This window comes from Choloepus didactylus, chromosome X (genome assembly GCF_015220235.1).
Source record: "Choloepus didactylus isolate mChoDid1 chromosome X, mChoDid1.pri, whole genome shotgun sequence".
Classification (NCBI taxonomy): domain Eukaryota; kingdom Metazoa; phylum Chordata; class Mammalia; order Pilosa; family Megalonychidae; genus Choloepus; species Choloepus didactylus.
The window spans coordinates 20041584-20067874 of NC_051334.1; the positions used below are offsets into that span (position 1 = coordinate 20041584).

At 43.7% G+C, this 26291-nt stretch overlaps 1 protein-coding gene and 1 pseudogene across 1 annotated transcript in view; both read left to right on the plus strand.

Moving 5' to 3' along the window:
* The first annotated feature begins 3141 nt into the window (after positions 1-3141).
* LOC119523362 lies at positions 3142-3666 on the plus strand (annotated as a pseudogene).
* A 421-nt stretch (positions 3667-4087) lies between these two features.
* The window catches only part of SMS (spermine synthase), a 63343-nt gene continuing 41139 nt past the window's right edge, over positions 4088-26291 (plus strand). The window contains exon 1 of the mRNA XM_037821440.1: positions 4088-4361. Coding sequence (XP_037677368.1) covers positions 4313-4361 — 49 coding nt within the window. The 5' untranslated portion in view covers positions 4088-4312. The remainder of the gene's footprint in view (positions 4362-26291) is intronic.

Below are 26291 nucleotides of genomic sequence, written 5' to 3' on the forward strand. Positions count from 1 at the left end.
GTGTCGATGGGGTTGTGCCCTGTCCAAAGGTTTTAGGGGAGAATCCTTCCTGGCCTCTTCCAGCTTCTGGTGGCTCCAGGCATTCCTTGGCTTGTGGTTGCATCACTCCAATCTCTGCCTCCATCTTCACATGGCCTTCCCTCTTCTCCCCATGTGTTTCTTAATGAGGACACTTGTCATTGGATTTAGGGCCCATCTAGATAATCCAGGATAATCTCATCCTGAAATCCTTAATTTAATTACATCTGCAAAGACCCTTTTTCCAAATAAGGTTATATTCACAGGTGCCAGTTGTTAAGATGTGGCCATTTCTCTCTGGTGGCCACTGTACTGGCCACTTCAATGTTTAACTAGCTGGGTAAATCCCATAGTCATCTGAAAAACAGTGGGAGAGTGACCCAGATATCTGTGGGCCATTCTAATCCTAATAGATAATGCCAGGTTTTCTAAGAGAAGAAGTGATTTCACCACAGTTACACACATGGGGCAGGGAGGTGGAATGTCTCCAAGGGCCCCGAGTGAACTGGAGAAAGAGCAAAAAACAAAGCAGCAAAACAAAAGGCCACTAGCTTTGATAGCCAGTGTAGCTGCTAAGGGCTGCCACCCCTACCAGGCATCCGCTTCTCTTCATGAGGAGGATTTGGTACAGCAGCATAATTGGTGGCCTCCCAGTTCTCATAGCCTGCCAGCCTGTGACCCCTGCGTCCCCATCACCACTGCTCTTGCAGCCACCACCTTCTCCTTTCAGCAGAAGGACACATTTTGGTTGTGTGTATATGTGTGGTAACATATATATATAAAACATAAAATTTGCCATTTTAGCCATTTAAGTATGCAATTCAATGGCATTAATTACATTTGTAATGTTGTGCAACCATCCCCACCAGCATTACTAAAACTTTTTTATCACCCCAAACAGAAACTCCCCACCCATTGAGCAATAACTGCTCCTTCCTCTCCCTCTCCCCCCATAACCTCTAATCTACTTTCTGTCTCTATGAATTTGCTTATTCTAGATATTTCGTACAAGGGGAATCATACAGTATTTGTCCTTTTGTGTTTGCCTTATTTCGCCCAGCATAATGTCCTCAAGGTTCACCCATTTTGCAGCATGTATCAGGACTCCATTCCTTTTTACAGCTGAATAATATTTTATGGATAGACCACATTCTGTTTATCCATTCATCTGTTGGTGCACTTGGGTGGCTCCTATCTTTTGGCTATTGTGAATAATACTGCTATAAATACTGGGGTATAAATATCTGTTTGAGTCCCTGCTTTCAATGCTTTTGGGTATATACCTAGAAGTGGAATTGCTGGGTCATATGGTAATACTATGTTTAACTTTTTAAGGAACCCCCAAACTCTTTTCTGGTTTTGATTTCCTTCTTCCCAGTGAGGTAATTATTCTTGCTAACTGTGCAGGACAGAGTGCCTCTTCCTCAAGTTTATAAAAACTCTATTGCAGATGTCCAACTTGGTCTGACCGCTAATAAGCAAGTGGGCCCATTTGAAAATGAGTTTTGGATAATAGTAATACCTAACACTGGGTAGTATTTTGCTAAGTGGGTCGCCTTCGTTTTTTTCACTCTATGCTTTCACTTTATCCTATTGTGTATATTGTCACTGCCCTTCAGCCAAGGCGTACTTCTCCTTGCAGTGAGGGAGGACACATACCACAGGCAACCATGTGGCATCTGAGTGAATGGGTGTTAGAAAAGACCTATTTTAGGATTGGGGCTTGTGTCAGGTGACTTGGGGGAGGGTTTAAGGGAGCAGGGCTTGGCTCTGGACTGGATACTGTCAGGAAGCGGGCTATGATTGGGTGTCTTAATAAAGCTGACCCAGAAGGAGGGAAGATTTGAGTAAGGCTAAAGGTGTGATTGGTGGAGAAGCAGCAGTCACTTATATCAGCCAGGGTTGGGGATATTTGGCCATTTTTGTGGTTCGAACAAGGTTCATGTTTTATCTTTGGCAATGATTACAGAGTTTGATTTTGATTTTGTCTTGTCCCATCCTGGTCCCAGCGGGGCCTTGTCTGATGTTGGTGTTCTGGGAACAAACTTATGTTCAAGAGAACAATCGGACCCAGCTGGGAGAGCCCGGCCGGCTCCCGAGTGTCAGGGGCTGCTTTTCTCTTTTTCAGTCCTCCCTTTTGGCCAAGGGCAGATGAAGCCAGGCCAGGAGGCCCTAATCCATGATATCTAGATTTTCACTGTTGCTGAGATTTTGTTGATCAGGGTGTTGTACAGAGAACATAGTTTCTCGTTGGTCTAGGGTGATTCTTTTCTGCTTCTTTTGTTGCATGATGAGTTGCTGAATTCTCTGATACATCAATGGCTCTGAAGTAGCGTTTAAGACTGCACTGGATACATTGGTCAACTGCAACACAAGCAATTACAAGAAACAAAATGATTATTAGTCTTGTAACAGGTATTGAAGCCAGGGGGCTGGACTATAAAACCCAGGCAATGAGAACGTGGTTCAGAGCCCAAATAAGTACTCGTAACTTCTTTGGAGGTATTTAAAGAGGCCTTGAAGCTTCAGTTCCTGTCCATGTCCTACCTTTACAGTCTTACCAAGATTGGGTCATCGGCAGGTAGAACATGCATTGGGAACATCCTTGCAATACCTCTGAAAATTACCTGACAATGTTGGTCCCAGATCACGGCTAATGTATCTCTGATGTGCTAACCTTGTGAAGCATTTTTGTCAGGACTATCTTGTTAGTTAATGGCAAAGCATCTCTAGGTTTTGTCATCTCTGTTTATGTTGCACTTCACAGGGGCAAGGAGCCCAAGCAGGAGCCAGAGCCCTAGGTGAGTACTGCAGGTGCACTGAAGGACACAAGCTGCTGAGCAGGATGGGCTACATAATTTGCAGGCCCAGTGTGAAATGAAAACGTGAGGCCCCTTGTTCAAAATTTAAGAAATTCAAGACGATGACAGCAGAGCATTAAAGGAAGTGTGGGGCCCTTCGGATTATGAAGTCCTGTGCCTCTTCACAGGTTTTCTGCCCATGAGGCCAACCCACTGCTGAGAGGCAGTCGAGGCTGCAGGCTGACCTTTTGAGACTGCAAGACGAGCTTGCCAAATAGGTAACAAAATTGAGAACCTGGGATCTAGAGAAAAAAGGAAAAACATGCAAAGGCATAAACATGTGGTCATGGAAAGGAAACAATTTAATGCAGGCGGAAAAGGGGATCCAGTTCTTAACAGAGAATGTTCTGTTGAAGAACACTTGTGAAAGCATTGCCCAGCTCTCCTAGAAAGGGAAAGGACTCAGCACAACAGCCACTGGCGACTGCTTGGGGGGAGAGAGATGAGTTTCCTCCCGCTTTTGTGGGATTGTATAAATTCACCGATCTAAACTCTGTTCAGGCGTTACAGCAATTCCTGTGGTGCTTCCGAATGCTGGGAGACGCACCGAAGATGGACGGGAGGATGGAGGCATTTGCCGCGTGATATTGTCAGTGTAATTAAAGGAGGGTTTGAGTCCACAGACGCTTAGGTTCCCTCCTTTACCATCAGCGTGTCGAACACCAGCCATAACCCTAACGTCAAAGATAAGCCCGCTGCGGAGAGGTTCTTTGCCACGAATAGAGGCATCAGTGGTGGAGGAGTACGGCCAGAGGAGCAACTCCAGAATCAGAAATTTCCCAATTAAACGTTAACAAAAATGTTTATCCTCTTACTTGCCTTTCCTCCATTCCCATGCATGGAAACGTAGATAATTTAAATGCCCAGGAGCTTTCTATTAGGTCCTCAAATGCAAAGCTGGCCTTGGCTAATGTGAATCATCATCCTAATGGGTTTAACTGTAGCATTTTAAGAGTTAAAGAAAAGGCAGGCAGGACTTTTTGACTCCAGGGGTGGATCCTAGTATTTTATTTCTTTGACTCGACAGGAAATAAGAGGGGCCTTGTCCTGGGGGGCGGTAGTGGGGGAACAGGGTGGGGTGGGCCGGCCCCCCCCCGGAAGTCGCATTGCGCCGTTTAAACCGAAGGTGATCTAACGGATGGCGGGAGCGCCCGCCTGAGCGTCCGCGCAAGGCGCGGCCATTGGTGACGCACGCTGCGGAGCACGGAGCCCACGTTTCCACCATTAGAAAGGCCTCACACCCTGCGCTCCAAGTCGGGGCTGGAGGCGCAGCCCCGCTCCCTCCCCCCCGGAGGAGGGCCCTGCCCCGCCCACCTCCTGCCCTCGCCTCCTCGGGCGCCGCGCACTCCCCGCCGGCCGCAGCCTGACACGCCGCGCGGCCCCCAGTCTCCCGCGGCCGCCTCCCCAGGCATGGCACAGGGCCTCGCCGCACCATGGCAGCAACGCGGCACAGCACCCTCGACTTCAAGCTCGGCGCCAAAGGTGAGGGCGGCAGCCACCTGCCCGGCCCCGCGCGGCCAACCCCGCCACCCGCGGGCTGGGGCCGGGCCGGGCGGGGCGCGCGCCGCGGGCCGAACAATGCGGGCTGGCCGCGCGGCCCCGCTCCGGGCTCTCCGGGCTGCGGGCGCGTGCACCGGCGGGAGGGCGGCCGGGTGGAGGCCGCGCTCCCGCTCCCGCCGGCGCCGCGCCGCCTGCTCGGTCTCCGGCCGCAGCGCGAGGCCTGGAGGGACCGCGGCGGGTCCCCGCCGGCAGAGGCGCCCTTTCGGGCCCCGCGCGGGGCTCGGCCGTCCCTGCGCCTCGGCGGACGGGATCCCCCCACCACCCCCATTCACGCTGCCCGGCGCGGTGCACCCCCCCACCCTCCGGGCCAACCCCTCTCCCGGGGGCGCGGGCCCTGGCGGGGGCGCAGGGGCCCAAGAGGAGCGTGGCGGGCGGCGCGCTGCGGTTCCCGGGCGGGGGGCGTGTGCCTCGTGGGGCCACCCGTTTGACCTTTTCCAGTTCTTGGAGTCGGGTACATTTCTGTCCCGGGGACGGGGGTTTCCCCTCGTGGGGCGCTTGGGCTGGGGAAGGACCGCAGGCAGGCAGCGCTTGCAGAATGCTTAGCAGAGCGCGCTGGAGACCTTCCTCCGGAAAGGGACAGGAGGGACGGGAAAAGGAAATGGTTATTATTATTGGGGGCGGGGGGGGGGTGAGGTGAGGGCGCGGGAATTACAACTCCCAGGATCGGGGAGGCTCAGAAGATTGAGAGCCATCCAGAGAAGAGAAGGCTGGGAAAGTTGGAACCGTGTGCAGGAATTCTGATTGGGGGAGAGGGTATGGGCGGAGGGGTATTTTGCAGACTGCTTTTCTCTGGGCGCGTTGAACATGGGGGGAGGGGGAGGGCAGCCCGTCTCTCTTGCTGGTGGCTTTTAAACCTCTGACTACTGCAGGCTTGAATCTGCGTTTCCCATGCGTCCCTCTTGGAGAGTTTTGTACATATCTCGCTTACTTTTGAACTGGTTGACTCGAATTGGATGCAACAACCGTTTCAGTTACCTTTTTTTTAATTCCATTTTATTGAGATATAGTCACGTACCAGTCATCCATGGTGTACAAACAACTGTTCACAGTACCATCATATAATTGTGCATTCACCACCCCAGTCAATTTCTGAACATTTTCCTCACTCCCAAAATAATGAAAATAAGAATAAAAATAAAAGTAAAAAAGAACATCCAAAGCATTCCATCCCCCATCCCACCCCATCTTTCATTTAGTTTTTTTTTTTTTTTTTTTTTTTTTTTTTTTTTTTTAAATCATCATTTTATTGAGATATATTCACATACCACGCAGTCATACAAAACAAATTGTACTTTCGATTGTTTACAGTACCATTACATAGTTGTACATTCATCACCTAAATCAATCCCTGACACCTTCATTAGCACACACACAAAAATAACAAGAATAATAATTAGAGTGGAAAAGAGCAATTGAAGTAAAAAAGAACACTGGGTACCTTTGTCTGTTTGTTTCCTTCCCCTACTTTTCTACACATCCATCCATAAACTAGACAAAGTGGTGTTTGGTCCTTATGGCTTTCCCAATCCCATTGTCACCCCTCATAAGCTACATTTTTATACAACTGTCTTCGAGATTCATGGGTTCTGGGTTGTAGTTTGATAGTTTCAGGTATCCACCACCAGCTACCCCAATTCTTTAGAACCTAAAAAGGGTTGTCTAAAGTGTGCATAAGAGTGCCCACCAGAGTGACCTCTCGGCTCCTTTTGGAATCTCTCTGCCACTGAAGCTTATTTCATTTCCTTTCACATCCCCCTTTTGGTCAAGAAGATGTTCTCCGTCCCACGGTGCCAGGTCTACATTCCTCCCTGGGAGTCATATTCCACGTTGCCAGGGAGATTCACTTCCCTGGGTGTCTGATCCCACGTAGGGGGGAGGGCAGTGATTTCACCTTTCAAGTTGGCTTAGCCAGAGAGAGAGGGCCACATCTGAGCAACAAAGAGGCATTCAGGAGGAGACTCTTAGGCACAAATACAGGGAGGCCTAGCCTCTCCTTTGCAGCAACCGTCTTCCCAAGGGTAAAACTTATGGTAGAGGGCTCAACCCATCAAACCACCAGTCCCCTATGTCTGTGGTCATGTTAGCAACCATGGAGGTGGGGTAGGCGAATACCCCTGCATTCTCCACAGGCTCCTCAAGGGGGCACTACATCTTTTTTTTTTTTTTTTTCCCCTTGTTTGTCTTTTTTCTTTTTTTTTTTTTTTTTTTTTTTTTTTTTTAACTTTCCCTTCTTTTTCAAATCACCTGTATGAAAAAAAAAGTTAAAAAGAAAACAAACATACAATAAAAGAGCATTTCAAAGAGACCATAGCAAGGGAGTAAGAAAAAGACAACTAACCTAAGATAACTGCTTAACTTCCAACATGTTCCTACTTTACCCCAAGAAAGTTACATAATATAGCAACATTTCAGTGAACTTGTTCCTACTACAACCATCAGAAATTAACAGACCATAGTCATTTCTGGGCATCCCCAGAACGTTAAATAGCTTATCTGTTCTTCCTGGATTATTGTTCCCCCTTCCTTAATTGCTCTCTACTGCTAGTTCCCCTACATTCTACATTATAAACCATTTGTTTTACATTTTTCAAAGTTCACATTAGTGGTAGCATATAATATTTCTCTTTTTGTGCCTGGCTTATTTCGCTCAGCATTATGTCTTCAAGGTTCATCCATGTTGTCATATGTTTCACCAGATCGTTCCTTCTTACTGCCGCGTAGTATTCCATCGTGTGTATATACCACATTTTATTTATCCACTCATCTGTTGAAGGACATTTGGGTTGTTTCCATCTCTTGGCAATTGTGAATAATGCTGCTATGAACATTGGCGTGCAGATATCTGTTCGTGTCACTGCTTTCCGATCTTCCGGGTATATACCGAGGAGTGCAATCGCTGGATCGAATGGTAGCTCTATATCTAGTTTTCTAAGGAACTGCCAGACTGACTTCCAGAGTGGCTGAACCATTATACAGTCCCACCAACAATGAATAAGAGTTCCAATTTCTCCACATCCCCTCCAGCATTTGTAGTTTCCTGTTTGTTTAATGGCAGCCATTCTAACCGGTGTTAGATGGTATCTCATTGTGGTCTTAATTTGCATCTCTCTAATAGCTAGTGAAGCTGAACATTTTTTCATGTGTTTCTTGGTCATTTGTATTTCCTCTTCAGAGAACTGTCTTTTCATATCTTTTGCCCATTTTATAATTGGGCTGTCTGTACTATTGTCATTGAGTTGTAGGATTTCTTTGTATATGCAAGATATCAGTCTTTTGTCAGATACATGGTTTCCAAAAATTTTTTCCCATTGAGTTGGCTGCCTCTTTACCTTTTTGAGAAATTCCTTTGAGGTGCAGAAACTTCTAAGCTTGAGGAGTTCCCATTTATCTATTTTCTCTTTTGTTGCTTGTGCTTTGGGTGTAAAGTCTAGGAAGTGGCCTCCTAATACAAGGTCTTGAAGATGTTTTCCTACATTATCTTCTAGGAGTTTTATGGTACTTTCTTTTATATTGAGATCTTTGGTCCATTTTGAGTTAATTTTTGTGTAGGGGGTGAGGTAGGGGTCCTCTTTCATTCTTTTGGATATGGATATCCAACTCTCCCAGCCCCATTTGTTGAAAAGACCATTATGGCTCAGTTCGGTGACTTTGGGGACCTTATCAAAGATCAGTCGGCCATAGATCTGAGGGTCTATCTCTGAATTCTCAATTCGATTCCATTGATCTATATGTCTATCTTTGTGCCAGTACCATGCTGTCTTGGCAACTGTAGCTTTATAATAAGCTTCAAAGTCAGGGAGTGTAAGTCCTCCCACTTCGTTTTTCTTTTTTAGAGTGTCTTTAGCAATTCGAGGCATCTTCCCTTTCCAAATAAATTTGATAACTAGCTTTTCCAAGTCTGCAAAGTAGGTTGTTGGAATTTTGATTGGGATTGCATTGAATCTGTAGATGAGTTTGGGTAGAATTGACATCTTAATGACATTTAGCCTTCCTATCCATGAACATGGAATATTTTTCCATCTTTTAAGGTCCCCTTCTATTTCTTTTAGTAGAGTTATGTAGTTTTCTTTGTATAGGTCTTTTACATCTTTGGTTAAGTTGATTCCTAGGTACTTGATTTTTTTAGTTGCTATTGAAAATGGTATCTTTTTCTTGAGTGTCTCTTCAGTTTGTTCATTTCTAGCATATAGAAACATTACTGACTTATGTGCATTAATCTTGTATCCCGCTACTTTGCTAAATTTGTTTATTAGCTCTAGTAGGTGTATCGTTGATTTCTCAGGGTTTTCTAGATATAAGATCATATCATCTGCAAACAATGACAGTTTTACTTCTTCTTTTCCAATTTGGATGCCTTTTATTTCTTTGTCTTGCCGGATTGCCCTGGCTAGCACTTCCAGCACAATGTTGAATAACAGTGGTGACAGCGGGCATCCTTGTCTTGTTCCTGATCTTAGAGGGAAGGCTTTCAGTCTCTCACCATTGAGTACTATGCTGGCTGTGGGTTTTTCATATATGCTCTTTATCATGTTGAGGAAGTTTCCTTCAATTCCTACCTTTTGAAGTGTTTTTATCAAAAAGGGATGTTGGATTTTGTCAAATGCTTTTTCAGCATCTATTGAGATGATCAATTGATTTTTCCCTTTTGACTTGTTAATGTGTTGTAATACATTGATTGTTTTTCTGATGTTGAACCATCCTTGCATGCCTGGAATGAACCCCACTTGGTCATGGTGTATGATTTTTTTAATGTGTCTTTGGATTCGATTTGCAAGTATTTTGTTGAGGATTTTTGCATCTATATTCATTAGGGAGATTGGCCGGTAGTTTTCCTTTTTTGTAGCATCTTTGCCTGGTTTTGGTATTAGATTGATGTTAGCTTCATAAAATGAGTTAGGTAGTGTTCCATTTTTTTCAATGTTTTGAAAGAGTTTGAGTAAGATTGGTGTCAGTTCTTTCTGGAAAGTTTGGTAGAATTCCCCTGTGAAGCCATCTGGCCCTGGGCATTTATTTGTGGGAAGATTTTTGATGACTGATTGGATCTCTTTGCTTGTGATGGGTTGGTTGAGGTCTTCTATTTCTTCTCTGGTCAGTCTAGGTTGTTCATATGTTTCCAGGAAATTGTCCATTTCTTCTACATTATCCAATTTGTTGCCATACAGTTGTTCATAATATCCTCTCATAATTTTTTTAATTTCTTCAGGATCTGCAGTTATGTCACCTTTTTCATTCATTATTTTGTTTATATGGGTCTTCTCTCTTTTTGATTTTGTCAGTCTAGCTAGGGGCTTGTCAATCTTGTTGATCTTCTCAAAGAACCAACTTTTGGTGATATTTATCCTTTCTATTGTTTTTTTGTTCTCTATGTCATTTATTTCTGCTTTAATCCTTGTTATTTCTTTTCTTCTACTTGGTTTAGGATTGGTTTGCTGTTCATTTTCTAGCTTCTTCAGTTGATCCATTAGTTCTTTGATTTTGGCTCTTTCTTCCTTTTTAATATATGCGTTTAGTGCTATAAATTTCCCCCTTAGCACTGCTTTTGCTGCATCCCATAGGTTTTGGTATGTTGTGTTCTCATTTTCATTCGTCTCTATATATTTAGCAATTTCTCTTGCTATTTCTTCTTTAACCCACTGATTGTTTAGGAGTGTGTTGTTTAACCTCCAGGTATTTGTGAATTTTCTAAGTCTCTGATGGTTATTGACTTCTAATTGTATTCCATTGTGGTCAGAGAATGTGCTTTGAATAATTTCAATCTTTTTAATTTTATTGAGGCTTGTTTTATGTCCCAGCATATGATCTATTCTGGAGAAAGTTCCGTGAGCACTAGAAAAGTATGTGTATCCTGGTGATTTGGGATGTAATGTCCTGTAGATGTCTGTTAAATCTAATTCATTTATCAGATTGTTTAGGTTTTCAATTTCTTTATTGGTCTTCTGTCTGGTTGATCTATCTATAGGAGAGAGTGATGTGTTGAAGTCTCCCACAATTATTGTGGAAACATCAATTGCTTCCTTTAGTTTTGCCAATGTTTCTCTCATGTATTTTGTGGCACCTTGATTGGGTGCATAGACATTTACGATTGTTATTTCTTCTTGCTGAATTGCCCCTTTTATTAGTATGTAGTGGCCTTCTTTGTCTCTCAAAACATCCCTGCATTTGAAGTCTATTTTATCTGAGATTAATATTGCTACACCCATTTAGTTTTTATGTTCCTGTTTTTCCACTCATCTGTCCATACACTGGTAAAAGGGAACATGAGCCACAAGGTTTTCACAATTACACAGTCACACCATGTGAGCTACAGAGTTATGAAATCATCTTCAAGAATCAAGGCTACTGGGTTGCAGTTTAACAGTTTCAGGTATTTTCTTTTAGCGATTCCAATACACTAAAAACTAAAAAGGGATATCCATATAGTGCATAAGAATGCCCTCCATTTGTGCATTTGTTTGCACAAATGAAACTGTTGTACCCTACAGTCCACTTTTTACTTCCTACAGTATCTAAAGGGTAGATGCATAAAATGTAATGATAGCCCCGTGGTTTGGGACTCATAATGTATAAGTATGTAATTGGTGACAAGACCTACTAAAGGTGGAAAGACGTGGGTTTATAGGAACATAGTTTATGTATATTATTGGAGTTGGAGTTACCTTTTTTTTTAAACATTTACTTCCTCACTACTTTTTCTCTTGCTTTTTTTTTTTTTTTTGAACTTCTGCGTACTCACATTTCATTTTTTCCTCCCAATTTAAAGGATCTACGAAGGTACAAGGTTTAATAAAAAGACTTTGGGATTGGAGTTAGACCTGGGTTTAAGTCCTGTCTCTGGTGATTGACTGAGTATGTGACCTTGGGCTTATCTTTGAACCTTTGAGCTTCCCTGTCAGTAAAAAAAAAAAAAAAAAAAAAAGGAAGGAACATGCACTTGCACACCTCATAAGGCTGTTAATAATAAGGGAGTACTTATATGGCTGTTACAGCAACATCGGTGTATTTGGGTGGTCAGGAAGTGACTTGGAGAAAAGAACACATTTTTCAGTTCCCACATTTTGTAGGTGAGGTTGGAGGTAAAGGAAACTGCTGGGGAGAATCTGGAGATAAAATGGTGCTTGTATCCAGTGGCTGGTGAGGTATAAAGTAGCTGAGGTTTTGGTGACTAATTCCCTTGCCAGCTTTAGTGCTGAGTGGTTAGTGAAGGTTCTAGCTCACTCAGTTTACAGGTGAGGAGAGTGAGGAGAGTGAGGAGGCTTGGGGAAGGAATAGTGGATGAGTGATTCAGGGTCACCCAGCTGTGAGGGGTGAGCTTGGAAAGTGTCCCTGGCAGGAACCACCACCTGAACACACCTGTATTTACTGAGCATGGGCTTTCTTCCAGGCTTTAAGGAAGGTGAGAGCTCAGGATGGGGTCCAGAGATTCTGGCACTTTCCTCAGTCTGGGTTTCCTTGCCCAGAGCCTTAAATCACCTTCAGCTTAATTTCAAGGGTTGCTTCCTGAAATGCTGGCTCACAATGGGCTTCTCCTGTCCTTCCATTTTAAAAATGGGGGGAAATCTTCACTTAACTGTATGAAGACAGAGGGAGAGAATTTTAATGCTTTGGGCTGACATTGGCCAGAGAGGGTGAGAGAACCATGGATAACCCAGGGTGCAAGGGAGGAGGGGAAACTGGCAGGTTCTAAGTTGGCAAGGTGTGGAAGTGGCATCTAAATAATTTAGTTGTGCCAAAAGAAAGTAAACTAAAAAAAAATGAGAATATAGGTGCATGTGAAGAGAGAGAAGAAAGATCTTAAGAGGGAAAAATCAAACATTAGCTGTTCTTAATCAAAGATGAGGGTTTGATGGCAAGGTGAAGAGCATTCTAGAGAAATAATACTATTGGAGGTGTGTATGCATCTATGTCAGATCTTGAGCCCCCTCCAAAAGTATTCTGGGAGTAAGAGATTCTGATTCTCATCATTTTGCACCATCGCTTGATTTGGTGTGAGGCATTCAAATCACCTTTGGAGGGGGAGCATATCCACATTTGTAAAATAGGGGGATCTGGCTAGACTGGGATCTTCTAAGTTCTTTTGGTTTTTGATAAGGGGCACTTGAGAAATCCACGTGTGAGGTCTCCAAAAACACTTAATTGATAATAATGAGTCAAAAGGCATTACTCTTGGCAGGTGAGTATTGGATGTGACTCAAGTGTGAGTCAAATGCCTGTGGAGCTGGATTCATGTTCCTTTTTTCCCCCCGATTTGTCAGTAATCTTTCCTAACACTTCAGTTCTATGATGTGATTTTAGTGGAATTACATTTGAACCACTTAGTAATGTTACTATGTCGTGATTCCATATAACTTAGTTACCAGTGCAAGCCAGCTAGTACCCAGCAGCCACTGGGCCACCAAGGGCAGTTGTAGATTGTATATGCTGTCCCTATTTAGTGTTCTGTCTGATGAGGTAACTCAGAAAGTTCTTATTTTTGTTAAAAGAAAAAAATCATCCTCATCTTGTGAGTAAAGTATTGGACTCTGAGGACTTCTGGGTGCAGAAAACATTTTGTGATTTGTCAGCCTGAGCTAACATGAATAAACACGTCCTGTGTTTATATAGACATCTCTGGGCTGGTGAACACATGGTTTGCTTCTAAGTCTATCTGCCGGGCAAGTGCTGGGTATCCAATGGTTAGCGAAGCACACACAGCCTCTGCCCACCCTGTTGGCACAGAGACTCTGGCTGGCCAGTTAGCAATCCTTTCTGTCCTTCTCATCTCCTGGGCTGGAAGCATCTTTGAAGACGGACCGCCAGGGTCTGTATCCTGGACACAGACCTGGTACATCATAGAGGTTTGATAAATATCGGTTGAATGGACCACATTTCTATTATGGTAAAAGTTAGAATGCTTGTTCACATCCATTAGGGAAGAAGGCAGCACTCACTCACCTTTTATAATTGTGAGGATGGGTCCTCAGTGGGGGAGCCACGGCTGGTGCTGTTATGTACATCCTTTGGACCACTGATAATGTGGTTTATTTAGGAAACAAAGTGACTCGTGTCATTTAAATTCACACCTTAGTTTTATAACAGAAATCTTGTTTAATAAGTTAAGAACAGGAGGCTGCTTGGGAATTTCGGGTTTAGCAAAAAAGGGTTGGGGTAGAGGTTAACTTCTTTTGTGCCTTTGACTCTTATCAGGTCAGCCTTACAGATATCTTCTGAGAATAAGAATTTTAAATGCATGAAATAACCCAATTATTTAAATAAAATACGATTTTCAAAACAAAAAAGCCCCCAAGTTAATGGTATAGTAACACGTGCTGCTTTAACATATTAAATAACAAGATCTAGCAGCAGGTTTAATAACTTATACAATTTCAAAGTAGGGCTTAGTGAAATGTGATATGAAACATCTGATTTTATTGGTGGCAATGGCTAGGTATAGTTACTGTGGCTTTTTGCCTACAATCATAAGTGAAGAAAACACTAAATTTCAATTAGTAAAAATAAGATTGTAACTTTTTTTCCATCCAAATTCACAGACCCCATGAACTATGTCCCCTGGCCCCTTGTGAGACGGTGGACACCAGGTTAGCCCCCCTAGGCTGGAGAGAGAAAAGACTGCCAGTTGTGTGTATTGTCTATTCCTTTTAGGTGGAGTAGGTTTCCATCCAGGACCAGTACTGTAGGCAAATGCTCCTGGTTCCACTTCAAAATGTCTCTTTGAAAAAATGAAAGCTGCCATTTATTTATTACCTCTGCTGCTAGGCGTTACCCTAAATGCATTGCGCAGTTACATTCCTGACTCGTCTGTTATCTATTTGAGAACCCATTAAGGTTTTGCACGTTTTCACACACACACACAGTGATCCCAGTGATTCTCAGTGGGGGGAGGGAGTGATCCTACACACACACACACACACACACACACACAAGCATTTTTTATTTTTGGTCTAAGTAGGCCTTTGTAGTAATCAGGATGGCAATTCATCAGTAAAATTTCCCTGGTCCTTTTTGGGAGTCACGGTTGCGCACACATCATTATAAACCCCTAGGGGTTAGTCATGGCGGGAGGGAGGTTTGCAGAGGGTTTGGCCCATACTTCCCTCTCAGCCCAGCCTATGGCTGGAGGCGACCCTCCTTCCCTGATTGTTTCCTAGAACAGGGAACTGAACCATTATCCCATCCAGCAAGCTCTCACTCTTCCCATGTGTTCATTGAGCTGCTTTGGTGGCAACATATAGTCTTTGTGTGTGTGTTTTAAATAGCTAGAAGTATACAGCTACAAAACCTAAACAATCCAGTTTTGATTGCATCCAGCTTTTTTGTTGTTCAAGAGTAGAAAAAGCCTTTTCCCCCACCCCTCCAGCATTATCATTAGCTCTTGTTCCATTACACTTATCACCCATGTGATAAAAACCAACCCACACATGCTGTTACTTTAACAATGGAGCCTTGGGGGGCTGATGTTGGGAAGGCTTGCTGGGGACCCTTTAAATTTATGGAGTCACCATCTTTAGGGGATGGAGCTTAAGGCCGTGGAATTTGTATTTTTAACTACTTCTCCCAATGATTCTGATGCTGATTCAAGTCTGCAATTACTATGGAAGGGTCCTCATTAAAAACAAACCCACCTCGCCAACCAGCCTGTTAATCATTAAGTCCTATTGATTCTACTTGTTCCGAAGCTCTCAAATTCACAGCTTGCCTGGCTACAGTTGCGTGGCCACAATCTTCCCATTTGTTTCCATTCTTGGGAGGGACAGGAGACATTATCAGGAACTCAACTTGGTCCTTGTCCCTTTTTCCATTTTAAAACCCTTCCATTGGTCCCCATTGCCCTAAGGATACTGTCTAAACTCCTTAGCACTCACAAGGTCCATTTCTCTCATCAGATCGCACACCCCTTGTGGCTCCTCATAGCCAGGAGTCACCTGGACTCCAAACTGAACAGCTTTGGATCAAAAGGCATTTATATTCTCATACATCACTTGTTTGAAAATGTTTTATATACTGGTTATCTTGGTGTGCTTGGGAGGTCCCTCGTTTGAGTATTCTTGCTCTAGCCTGCCATTATCTGGCACACTCCTTTGCTTTCTTGTGATTTTTTTTTTTTTTTTTAAAGCTCCCTTTACTCCAACTCCGTACAAGATTCTTAGTTGCACTGATCGTGTTCCATAGAACTCCAGGTTGAAGAATTTCACATTGCTGGGAATTAGTTTTGTGAACTTGCCATTAGAAAGTAAGTGTGTTAACCATGATTCTTTCTAGAGTGTAGATAGTTCCTAGACATATACCCATTTCTTTAAACCTAAAGAGTTTATGGTAAAATTAGCTTATACTTTATATCAGGAAGCCTCATTTGGTTCTTATTTGGTAGTTCTCTTTTGTTTTAAGTGCTTTGGATGGGAAAGCAGCTGTTTGAGAAATTGACTCGATGGTTTCAGGGCCCTAGGAGTGCCCCGAGTGCCAGTTAAAAAGTGTGTGTGTGTGTGTGTGTGTGGGGGGGGGGATACTTTTTCAGATAATCTGAAGCCCTGCCTGAGACAGTTTTTTTAAAAAATTCAGCTTTATTGAGATATATTCACATACCATTCACAGTGTACAATCAGTTGTTCACAGTACCATCATATAGTTGTTCATTCATCACCACGATCAGTTTTTGAACATTTTCATTACTCCCCACAAAATGAAAATAAGTAAAAAAGAATACCTGAAACATCCCATCCCCCCATTCCACCCTATTTTTCAATTAATTTTTCAATTAATTTTTGTCCATACACCCATTTTTGTCCATACACCTGAGATCTTAAGGAGGCCTTTCTCTCAATTTAAAAACCGGTAGACAATTTGTCCTGTAGTTTTTCTTGATCGGGGAATGGGGGTGGGGGGTGGGGGGCATGGGGCAGTTAATTTTTGCAGTGGTGGAGGAGTTAGTTTGGAATCTTGTTTGCATCCTCTCAGCACGTAATTAAATCCCCCATATTTGAATTGGCAGTCGCAGGCCTTAGCTTCTTTCTTAGGAGATAAGGAAGTGCCCTGGTCTCTAAAAGCTTTGAAAAGTTACAGCTTTTGATTTCAGGCTTGGGACCTGCGTAAGCTTTGGAATTATGGGCTATCTAATTTGGATTGAGACCACCATGATTGTATTAACCCTTAGCAGGTAAGGATGAGTTAGAAAGTGTCTTAGTTTGCTAATGCTGCAGAATGCAAAACACCCGAGATGGATAGGCTTTTATAAAACGGGGGCTTATTTCGCTACACAGTTACAGTCTTAAGGCCACAAAGCGTCCAAGGTAACACATCAGCAATCGGGTACCTTCACCGGAGGATGGCCAATGGCGTCTGGAAAACCTCTGCTAGCTGGGAAGGCAGCTGGCGTCTGCTCCAAAGCTCCGGCTTCAAAACGGCTTTCTCCCAGGACGTTCCTCTCTAGCAAGCTTGCTCCGCTTCAAAACATCACTCCCAGCTGCACTCCGTTCCTCTCTTTGAGTCAGCTCATTTATATAGCGCCACCGATCAAGGCCCACCCCGAATGGGTGGGGCCACGCCTCCATGGGAACATCTCATCAGAATCATCTCCCACAGCTGGGTGGGGCACACTCCAAGCAAATCTAACCAGCATCAAAACTTCCGCCCCACAAAACTACAAAGATAATGGCATTTGGGGGACACAATACATTCAAACCGGCACAGAAAGTTACTGGATTGTGGTTGAGTGTCTGTTGTTTTTTTAAAAAAACGTGTTCAGTAAAGCTCTCATTGAGTTTAGTTTTTCCCATCAGGCATATTCCAGGTGTTTTAATTCACCATGTCACTGCCGTTGTAATGCAAGGCTGCTGGTGTGCACCGTGGCTCCACCACCATTTCATGGTCGTTTAATTACAGACTCAGTTCTTTTAAAAAATCAGGAACTTCCTCGGTTGAATCTGCAAACCAAGTATGGAAATGCACAAATGCCCTTTTAAACTTTTAAAACTAGGAGATTTCCAGACCCTGGGGGCCCTAAGGTGTGGTGGGCCTGGATTCCATTAAATTGATACTGTCTCCTGTGTTCTCAAGGAGCCACTGAGCTAGTGGGAATACTGGTGAGCAAATGCATTTATGTGCTAAGCTGCAAACGCAAAAAGTGCTGGTAAGAGCATATTCTAAATTCCGGAGCTGACTTGCCTTTGTGGGTAGTTTAACAAGCACCTTAATTTCTCGCTCTGCATGAAGGTGTTAATGATACCCAAATCCCACACAGTGTTGTTGGGTGGGATGGCCAATAAAATGTTTGTAAGAATGTCAAATGATACATCAAGTACTTAACACTAATTGCAATATTTAGGGCCAAGTTCTTTGAAATTGTGCCAGTGGATAAAGATGCTCAGTTATAAAGAGGTGTGAATTTAACTTACTGAAAGATAAAGGAAAGTCCTGTTGGCAAAAGAAGAGGCAGAAAATAATGAGTTGGCAGGTCGTTTTAAGGTTGGCCTACTTTATTTAAAGGGCCTCCCTAAGTTATGAAAGCAGAATTTTTAAGGGACACTTTGATTTTTAAGTTATTGCCTATGTGTTTGTGTCGCAGGAGTCCATTTATCCTTAAGATGGAAATTTCTTCAGTAAGAATCCTGAGCAATTTCTAGGACATTGTTACATTAACAGCAAATTATCCCTTCCGGAGGTCAGGCAAGTATGCTAATCGGCATTCTGAATTTCTCTGCCAGTCTCAGAGTATGGAGGTGAATATCAACTGTTCCTCAAAGTTGGTTCAACACGGAGCCCTTTTTCTCACAGTCATTTTCAGGACTGGTGCCCAGGATCATGCTTTGGGAAACAGTAGTGGTGTTGGTATTTATAAATGTTAACACTGAATCTCTGAATGGCCTTACACTACAGCTAAGTAGCCCAGTTGCTTTGGGGGTTTCAAGGCTGATGGTCATGGGCCTAAATGTTTGTCTAGTCTGGAGCAGGTGGCTGATGTTGGAGACAGGGGAAAGAGCTTACCATCAACCCACTCCCTTTGGTATGAGGTACAAGAATTATAAGACTTTTTAAGAGCATTTTGTGAGTGTTAAATTGTTAATGGAATTCCTGTGTGCATTTTTTTTCTTTGAATAAAGGATCTAGCTTTACTTGAAGAGACTGCAGTAGCTGCTCAAGTAATGGTTTATGCTGTTGTCTTTTTGCATAATTTTTCCATTTTAAGAGTTATATGCTCAATTTAGACTACATAGAGGATGTAGAGAAATATAAAGAAAGGGGACCCCAGCTCTGTATTCTTATCGCAAATAGATAACTGCTGTTGAAGTTTTGGTAGATGGGACAAAAATGGCTTAGTCTCACCCCTGGGTTAAGCGTCTTAGGTCCTGAGGTCCCTAGCTGGTCTACCTCCTTCTCTACACCTTTTGGAGTCTTCTTATGTTTCTTTTATGGATAATGTCCAGGGTTTTTAATTGCACTTAGTGGGAGGAATAGGGAAGCGGATGTCCACTTCATCTTCTTGGAAATGGAAGTCCGCAATAGTTAGTTTTTAATACTTGAAAATGGACTCTGGTCCCCTTAAATATTGTTGCTCATCCCTGTTGTGGCAATGTTTCCATTAGCTGCTAATGTTACTTCCATGTATTCCTTAAAAAAAGCAGAGGTCCTAGTAATATAGGTTATTTTGCTCTTATAGTTTTCAACATTTAATAAGTTGCTAACATGAATATAGGAAATATTCCACAGATTATTGTAATCTTGAATTTTAAGAACGTCGCTTCTAGAAATCCAGGCAGTAGAATTGCAACTGAGGGTCCCCATCCCTGTTGGCAAGGAGTTAGAGCTGGAGAAGACCTTAGACAACTAAGCAAACAAAGGCTAGCCTGTTTTTTTATGGCTTTCCAGCTAGGAATGATTTTTGTATTTTTGAGGGGTTGTTAAAAAACAAATGACCCACCAAGAAGACTTTGTGCTTGAGATCTGATTTGGCTCCCAAAGCCTAAAATATTAACAACATGTCCTTTAACAGAAAAAAGTTTGCTGACCCCTATCTTAGACCATCAAAGTCCTGTGATGTTGGCGGCCTGCTTCAGAGCCATCTGGAAAATTTTAAAGTACAGATTCCCAGGCCCCCCACATGGCATTTTCCTCATCTGGAATCCATCATAGCACATACCCCTCTCCATGTTTGGGTAGTTTTGATGTGTGTACTTTATCTTTCATCTCTGTACTATTTTCCAGTCTCATTTTTTCCCCTGAGCACCTCCTAGATGCTGGTGATCTCCTTAGAGGCCCATTCTGAAGGGGGCAGACCCGTTTGTTGAGTTTTCCGACTGCAGATGTAATTAGCCACAGGTGCAATCAAAGTACTGATGAAGTCCACAAAATGTCTTCGCAGCAGTAGATAAGCCAGTCAATGAATGCACAGCTATATGATGATAGTGTGCCATTGATTGCATACTTTGGATGGATTATATGGTGTGTGAGTATATCTCAGTAAAATTGCATTTAAATAAAAATAGATAAGCCAGTGCTTGCGTGACCAGACAGCTGGGCACCATCACCTGACCAAGTTGACATGTGAACCTAACCACCACAGAGACCATGGGAAATGCTGCACTGTTTTGTTATTCCCCTCAGACAGGGTCATGCCAGCAGTGTTGGTAATTCCTGAGCAGAGGGAGGGAAGATGGAGGGGCTTTCTGAAGGGCAGCTCTGATCTAAATGTAATTTTTGATATCACAGAATCCAAATAGTTTTTATCTTTGGGAATGAGACTTCATTGTTGATTCCCATGGAGCTTTGGCATAGGAGCTCAGGACGGAAACCATGAAATGTTCAGAGAAACACCCATGGTAATAGGTAGGACCCGTAAGGAGGAGGGGTTCTGCCTACTTAACTGCGGTGGGAAGAAAGCCAGAGAGTCATAATATTGGTTAAGTGCTCAGAAAGCATATTTCATATGGGTAGTAAAAGTGGCAACCCCAGAGTTTCTAATTTAGGAGAGCAATCTTGTTCCCCTTCTGGGCGAAGCTGAAGGAAGCCATTACCGCCTGACCTTGGGCCAGCTCTGAAACCTCTGTGTTCCTCCCGCTGCTCAGCCAGAGGAGGGTGTGGTAGGGATAGGTGCCGATTTGGAACTAAAGCTATGGGCTGGTCATTTTACTCAGTCCAGATGCCTTAGTAAATCTTTGTTCTCCTGCCCTCTAACCTCAAACACTGCAACTCCCTCTGGACGTTTTCTTCGTTGTCCTTTTTATGATGCTGCTCTGGCTGGTTTCGCTTCACTTCTTCAACTTCTCTTTCCTGTTGGTCTGTAGCGTGGGCACCCAAGACGGGGTTGTTGTTCCACCATCTCTTTTCTGTGTCCTCTGCCTTGGCCGTCTTCACTCGTTTATCTTCCGCAGCTCTAGGCTCAAGTCGACTCCTTCGACCACAGGTTCCTTAAGCTGGTGGTGTCTACATCGCACCATAGGGTGCCTTACATTGTCTGAGCGATTCATTTGGAAGAAGAAATGTCCTGGATATTCGTGTCTCAATCACAAATTAACAGGATTACCTTTCCCCCAAATGAAAGCCAAGCTTTATCATACTCTCTTCTGTTTTGCATTATTTTACCTACCTTTGTTAGAATTCCATGTGGGTTTAAGTCAGAATGTAAGGACAGGAGAGTTGGAGTCGCTTGACAGCTCTTGTCAAGGTCCTACCCACCCAGTGCATTTGAGGCAGCCAGGGTGAATGAAGGTTTGTGGGCTGTGTCTTTACTTTTAAGACTCGCCTAGTCTTGTGGGGAAAATGTGCTTGCCAGGAAGAAGGGGGTATCAATTTGGATTAGTGTTTGTTTCCAGACTAAAGAGGGATTAGGATTGTGTTGTTGTCAATTGTATTTTTATAAACCCTACTTTAATTTGGGTCCTCATGGAGGACCTGGGTCGGTGTCATTTTAATGTAGAGAGGCTGGGTCCTGCCCCCTTTCCGGTAGGTGTTAGGCGGGTATGTGTGCCAGGATGTGGGAGCGATGGGAGTTGGCCCCAAGTGTATATGGGAAATGCCCCTTTAACCACTATCCCATGCAGAGGGAAAGGGAGGACGCAGCAGGGAAATAATTAGCAGCACATTTACAATATACTAAGGCCTACCCTAATGGGCCTTTTAAGAAATAGTCACTGTGGTTTGTATTATAAACATTCCCAGATGGTTTTCCTTACCCCATGTTTGCATGAAAAAAGCTTGGGTGTTATTTATGTGTTGCTGTTTTATGGCAGTTAATCCAACTTCAGTAGGTCTTTTTTTTTTTTTCTTTTTTTCTTTCTGTAGTTAATTTTTCCAGGTTTGATTGCTGTGCTCTGTGAACATCAGAAACCACGCTCTAAAAATAGCTTCTCCAAATTGTTTCTCTCGTTTTCCCTTTCTGCATTTTGCAGCCCCACCTTGCCATTGTGATTGAGCAGAGGCCCTGAGCCAGTGGTTGTAGCTGGCTTGACTGGGAGGAAAGTTCCATGGGAGCTCAGGGCTCTGCCTTCCTCACTGCGCCAATAGCAGACGCTGGCCACGCTCTCAGTGATGGGGGTGATGGGTGGGGATGGGTAGAGAAAGCCAGCAGCCCCTTGGCCCGTGGTGGGTTTGGGCCCTGTGCCTAGGGCACGACTCATGGTACTCCCTGTTGCTTTGGTTACCTCTCAGAAACTGGAAATCGGAAGGCTCAGCTGGTTGGGTTTTTTTATTTTTTTTCTTGACAGTTCTGTTGAGATATTCACATACCATACAGTTCACCCATTTAATATATTCAGAGTTGTACAACCATCACCACAATCAATTTTAGAAAGTTTTTTTTTTTTCATCATCCCGTAAAGAAACCCTATTACTGTTGCTACCCAGCCCCTGGCAACCACTAATCTGCCTTCTGTCTCTGAAAATTTGCTTATTCTGGACATTTCAGATAAGTTGAATCACACAATATTTGTCCTTTTGTGTCTGGCTTTCACTCAGCATAATGTTTTCACTATATTTTAAGTGTTTTAAAATATTTTTAAATTTTTAACATAATTTTGAATTTACACGTTAAGTCCCTTTTTTATGGTGAAATACGAAGATGACTTCTGCTTGTCACTTGATTGGAGTAATCTGGTTTCACCGTCTGTCAATACTCATGTTTTTGTTTAAACCTAGCATATCCTGAGTGAGTTCAGAAGTTGTTGACCCATATGTGGTTCTGAGCAACTGGCTCAAATGAGAGAGACTGTATTAGTCAGGATTCTCTAGGGAAACGGAACCAACAGGAGATATCTTTAAATAGTATGAGATTTTATGAAGTTGTCTCACACAACTGTGGGGATGCACGAGTTCAAATTCCATAGGTCAGACTGGAGCTGGCACTCCGATGAAGGAGAGGCTGGCCGGCCAAAGAGGAAAGTTCCCTCTCTTGTCCACTGAAGCTATCATCTCTTCCTTAAAAGCCCTCCACTGATTAGGTTAAAGGTCTCTCACTGCGGAAGACGCTCCCCTTGGCTGACTGCAGATGTCATTAGCCATGGGTGCAATCAGTGTACTGAAGACTGAAGTCCACTAAATATCCTCGCAGCAGTAGATAGCCACTCAATGAATACACAACTATATGATGATACTGTGTGCCATTGATTATATACTTTGGATGGATTATATGGTGTGTGAGTGTATCTCAGTAAAATTACATTAAAAAAAGGACATAAGCCAGTGCTTGTGTGACCAGACAGCTGGGCACCATCACCTGACCAAGTTGACACGTGAACCTCACCACCATGGAGACCATGGGAAACGCTGCACTATTTTGTTATTCCCCTCAGACAGGGTTATGCCAGCCGTGTTGGTAATTCCTGAGCAGATTTTTTTTTAATTGAGGTATAATTTACGTAGAGGAAAATTCACCCTTTTTATCGTACAACAGGTCTTTGAGTTTTGACCAACGCACACAGTCATGTAACCACCAGCACAATCAAGGTAGAGAACCTCTGAATGGATTTTTAAAGCAGATTATCGGAATGACTTCAGACTGTACTGGGTACAGTTTTCCTTTCTTCCTCTTTTAAGTTGAGGGGCCTGGCAAGAAAAGCAAAGAGCTGATTTATGTGTGAAGGGAAAATAAACCCAACCCAAGCCTGGCTCTTAGGTGTTCCATCTTTAGATTCTCTGGTTCTGGGAAAAGGATGCCTGTGTTCGTGCTTTTCCTTGCAGTAACCTGCAAATACTTATCTGTTGCCAACCAGTTTCTGGGTCATCTTCCCATGAGGAGAGTGCTGATCCCTGATGGGAGGAGGAAGGGGGACCCTGACTGGGATGGGAGGAATCTCCAGACTTTGGGCCCTTTGAGCTGGGTGTTAAATGGTAAGCATTTGTGGGTGAGGAAGACAAGGGGAAGAGGAAAATAAAGTATGAGTCAGGGCATGGGCTTTCGAAAATATTGACTGATTTGTGGGATGGATGGGATGTGGAGTGACGGGAGTTGCTGGAAAAGGAGGTGGGCTGGAAACGGAGGCTTGGCTTTGGGCCTTATCATGTTGGACATGGTACAATGATGGGAATAATTAACCAGTCCCTTGGAGCTTACATAGTTGAGCAGGCTGTGGGAGTGGCAAAGGACTGGGGTGCGGGGTGGGGTGCAGGGGGCTTGGTGGCAAGTCTTGGCATTTCCAGCCTTCATAAGGAAAAATATGCCTGGCAAGAATAGAAATTCATCTCTGAAATTCATAAGCTGGTTGTTGCTTAAATGCCAGAGAAGGTCAGAGCCAAAAGGAATGTGAACCCAAATCTGCTCCAACCCCTTAATTTTGCAGAGAATTCAAGGCTCTGGCTAATGGCAGGGCAGGCAGGCAGGTGGAGTCTAATAGCTCTGAAGAAGGGCAGGTGTCTGTCCACCCATGCTCAGAGACTCAAGAGTGTGCAGCCTTAAGAAAGCCCACATGCCACCTGCATGCCCATGCCATGAGTTTTCTTAGCTGAAGTTTTTGAAGTTGAAAAAGACATAAAGCTGCAAGCCAAGGTCACAAGTGGAGCTAGTCAGGAGCTTTTTTTTCCCCCCGGATGTGTGAGAGTTACGTATTTATTGGAAAGACTGAGGGCAGCCTCTGTAATGGAATCCAATTGGTTAAGGAGGTTACAGTGTCTTAGCCTCCTAAAGCCAAAGAACTGGCCATGTAACTTAAGCATGTTTCTCTTTTTGCCAGGGTCTGTGATGTCTTAGGGTTATTCATGCACAACTCCCTGGACCATCAGGTTGGCTCAGTGCCACTCACCTACTAAACCGATGTGTACAGGGCCCCATTTTATGGTTGAGGAAATTAGATCTGTGAGTGAGGGGTATTCTGGGCTAGTGAGTTTAAAGGGCCGAGGGGCCATGGTGGAGAACTTGTGAGAAAGCTTTGGGAGGGGACCATTACGGGGGGATCGTAAATGGTAGGTGGTATAAGCCTTGAGGTAGGAAGGGAAGTCAGGAGCCTAGTTTTGATTTAAGACTTGTGATTGGGATGGCACAGTGTGGGGCTGGGGAACAGGTTCCAGCTGGAGCTGCAGAGCCAGACCTTGGCCACCTGGAGCTGATGGGCAGCGTCACAGGAAGGAAATATTCTCCAAGAGAGGCCTGTAAATAGATGTCTGGAGAAAACTGAGTCAGGGAGATGAAATGTAGGTCCTCCTTCCTTTTCCCTTCCCTTCTTTTGTAGTGATGTATTTAATTTGGACAATACCTCCAAGTTTTTTTGTTTGTTTGCTTTGCTTTGTTTTTGCTTCTGAGTTACTGTCAAACACCAAGTGGCAATGGTCTGGAAACGGGGACTTTGTGTTTGCCCTGGGAGAGGTCGTTCTGTACTGAGCACTCTGGAAGGTTCCATGTGATACGCAAGTCACACATCATTCCTGCTTGTTCATTGAATGGAATTTTCTAAGAACTGCTGCCAAACAACTTTATTAACCCAGTCTGAATTACCATGTGCACTTGAAAGCAGTATGGTTATATCTCCTTAGCATTCACAACTACCTCCAAATATTCTTCTGATTTGCAGGCATTTATGGTGTCTATCCTGTGTTCCCAAATTTGGGTATCCTCTGACCCCAAGGCTCCATGTTGTGGAGCATCTGGGAGTTCTCAAGGGATTGAACCCCCCTTTTTGATGTGTGGGGTCTCTTTTTGATGGGGTGGGGGGCACTGCTGACATTTAGTAGGCTTGGTTGGTGGGCATGACTGGGTTTTGCTGCCATCCTGTGAGGGACAGTTCTGCACACTGGATTGTCAGCCCCACCCCAGTATTGAGGAGCACCCATAGAGCAAGTCCCTTTTGTTTGGTCATGTCATGTGTTCCTTATTAGACAGATGTGAAGGCTGAAATTTGATAATTTTCAAGCACGCTCTAGGGTGTATCATGGGTTACCTGTAGCTACAGTTAGTAGAGTTTGGACTCTGCAGACCTTCCATTTTGTTGAATATTTTCTAGAACTCTTTTAAGTGACCTGGGCATAATTACTATAGTAAGGGCTTTCTTTTTCCCTTTTGTAGAGGGTGGTTTAGATCAGTGGTTCATAGCCTTGGCTACATATGAGCATTTCTCAGGGAGCTTTTAAAAATACTGATGCCTGGGTCCCACCCCCAGATTTGTATTTTAATTGGTCTTGGGTGTGGCATTGGAATTTTTAAAACTCCCCTGGTGATTCTAATGCACAGCTAGGGTTGAAAACCACCGGTCTGAATGTTCTAGAAACTGCAAAGCTATAATAAATGTACTTATTTTAGCCAAATGAAATACTTTTTCATTTATCCACAAAACATTTATTGAGCACCTGAGATCAAGATGACTCCTCAGGCTCCTGCTTGCAGCGGTAGCTTTGGCTTTCAGTTTTTACTTTATAACTGATCCGGAAAGCTCCCATTTCTGG